The sequence below is a fragment of the Arachis duranensis genome, chromosome 3, assembly GCF_000817695.3.
Source record: "Arachis duranensis cultivar V14167 chromosome 3, aradu.V14167.gnm2.J7QH, whole genome shotgun sequence".
Lineage (NCBI taxonomy): Eukaryota > Viridiplantae > Streptophyta > Magnoliopsida > Fabales > Fabaceae > Arachis > Arachis duranensis.
Genome location: NC_029774.3, coordinates 118,762,450 through 118,764,875, shown reverse-complemented (window position 1 = coordinate 118,764,875; position 2,426 = coordinate 118,762,450). Strand labels below are relative to the sequence as shown.

Here is a 2,426-nt window from a genome sequence, read left to right as displayed (position 1 = left end):
TAATTAGATAACAAATTGAATTTTAATTAATATATTTTATTTTCTACTCATATTTTTTCATTACTTATTTTACTTTTTATATTTACAGTAATATTGAATGTAAAAAAGAAAAAAATAATATTGAATGTTATCTATTTTATTTATTTAGATTCATAATTAAATTTGATATAATTATAGCAAGTATCTAGGATTAATAATAACATGATAGTATAATTTTAAGTTGTATAATATAATAAAAAAATGTAGCAATTTATGTATGCTTCCTATATAGCAATAATATTATATATATTCATGTATCTCCTCTTTTAGCTCTTTCCTAAAAATATTGGCATATAATTAATGTCGATAACATATATATTGAGTAAGTATCTCCATTAAAAATATTTGTTAACTATTACTGTGTATAATTAGTGTGTGTATATATATAAGGATTAATAGTAAATTGTTATAGTTATTTATCATCTAAAAAATTCGTACCTCAGATATAGAAATTCTTCTGTTTATTATTTTTTCATACCTAAAGGATACTAACTACGACTCTATCAACAGTATTACCTATGATAGATTATGTAATGAAAAAGTTTGAAAAATAAAGGCAAGAATGATAAGGTTATGAAAAGTTTCATCCAAATTTGACAAGAATAACATGACTTACATATAAATGGTTCTTATAGATGATAAGGTAAGTTGATTATTTTCCATGATTATTTCAAGTGATACTAGGTCCATTTTATAAATATTTTTTGTCTATATTTTAAATTTATTTGATAAATAAACCCTTGCACGAATTAAAGACAGTGCAATTTTATAGATTTATAAGTGCGTGCTAATAGCCTTTATATTTAATTTGTTTTAGAGTGTGATAATAGCCAATATATTTGTGGGTAGATTTAACTATTACTATATTATTTATTATCACATTCAATATATATGTCTGATTTATTGAAGAAAGTAGATTATTAAAATCGATTAATAATTATTTTAGAGTTAATTCAATTAATACTAAATTTAAAAAAAAAAACAAACAATGCATAACATTTTAATTTTTTATTAATCAAATTATTATAATTTAAAATTATAATTTCAATCCTATCACTCCATGACACGTGTAATTACACTTAGTTTTGTTTTTAAAAATCTGGAATCATATGCAGTAAAAATGAAATTACTAAAAAAATTAATAAAGAAGTATAAAATGGAAAAATAGAAAATGTTACTACTATGGGACATGCCAGTGTCGCATCTAATGGATTAAATAATTGAGAGTAAAACATGGGCGAAAATTCACATAACGATAACGAATTCTCCAAAGAAAGCATACTTATCAGAGCAGCTTCCAGCCTTCCACTCCCTGATTGCAGACTGCCGTCTCGGCCTCTCCTGGCCTTTGTTTGCCCGTGCTCGCAGCTGTTTCGATCTCCTCGTGCTTCTAGGTACAAGATATATTTGTTAAATTTCTTTTTCTGTTTTTTCTTTTCGATTCGGCGGAGATCCAGGTCCTCGGCGGATGGGGGCGGGGGGCATGTCGCCGCCTCCATGGGGACCCGTTGCCAACCCCTGATCAGCTTTTTCCATACTGTTTTTTGGTTTTATCGGAAAAAGAAAATAAATTGGGAGGCTGTTATTCCCTCACTGCAACTCAGCCTCGTAACGGGTCCATTTAATTCTTCTTCTTATGAATTTATGATGTGTCATATGGTAATTGAATTGTGCAGCAGCAGCAGTAGTAGTATATATGTATTCATATATCGTTATTTATGTGTTTCAGATGCTCCTATGACTGAAAAGATGGCAACAGCGTCTTTGACCAAGTTGGTTAGATGCGTTATTCTTGATTTGGATGGCACCCTCCTTAATACAGGTCACTTTTCTCATTTCTCAGCTTACATGCTTAATTCTTTCGTGTTTGTCAAGATTCAATTTTGTTACTTGTTTGATAATAACACAGGTGACTGTGATTTGAGTATTCAATGACAGATGGCATTGTGGGAAACGTATTAAAGGTTCAACTAAGTAGGTATGGAAAGCAATGGGATGGAAGGGAAGCTCATAAAATTTTGGGGAAGACACCTTTTGAAGCTGCTGCTGCTGTTGTCGAGGATTATCAACTTCCCTGCTCAACTATTGAATTTATTTCCCAAATTTCGCCTTTGTTCTCCGATCAGTAATTTTCTATTACAATATATTGTTCTTTTTATATGTCAATCAAAATTTGAATGTGAAGTGCCGCAAGTTTCGAGTTATCATCGAATAATTAACTATAACTGCCTCCATTACCCCTAAAACCTCTGGCTGCATTTTCTCGGGAATTTTTCATTAGATTCATCCACTTTATGAAATTCATGAATACTTATGAAGTCAATCGTTCGGGAAATTCATCCTGATTTGGTGGACTTGATTCAATTGAAAATTTGATGTATTGGACA

At 29.9% G+C, this 2,426-nt stretch overlaps 1 protein-coding gene across 2 annotated transcripts in view; it reads left to right on the top strand.

Moving 5' to 3' along the window:
* Positions 1–1,264: 1,264 nt before the first annotated feature.
* LOC107480632 (bifunctional riboflavin kinase/FMN phosphatase) overlaps positions 1,265–2,426 on the top strand; it is a 4,403-nt gene continuing 3,241 nt past the window's right edge. The window contains exons 1-3 of one of the 2 annotated variants that reach the window (XM_016100787.2): positions 1,265–1,433; positions 1,769–1,861; positions 1,978–2,164. In XM_016100787.2, coding sequence (XP_015956273.1) covers positions 1,777–1,861; positions 1,978–2,164 — 272 coding nt within the window. In that variant the 5' untranslated portion in view covers positions 1,265–1,433; positions 1,769–1,776. Of the gene's footprint in view, positions 1,434–1,768; positions 1,862–1,948; positions 2,165–2,426 lie in introns of those variants that run through there. The other variant, XM_016100788.3, reaches the window with a different exon arrangement.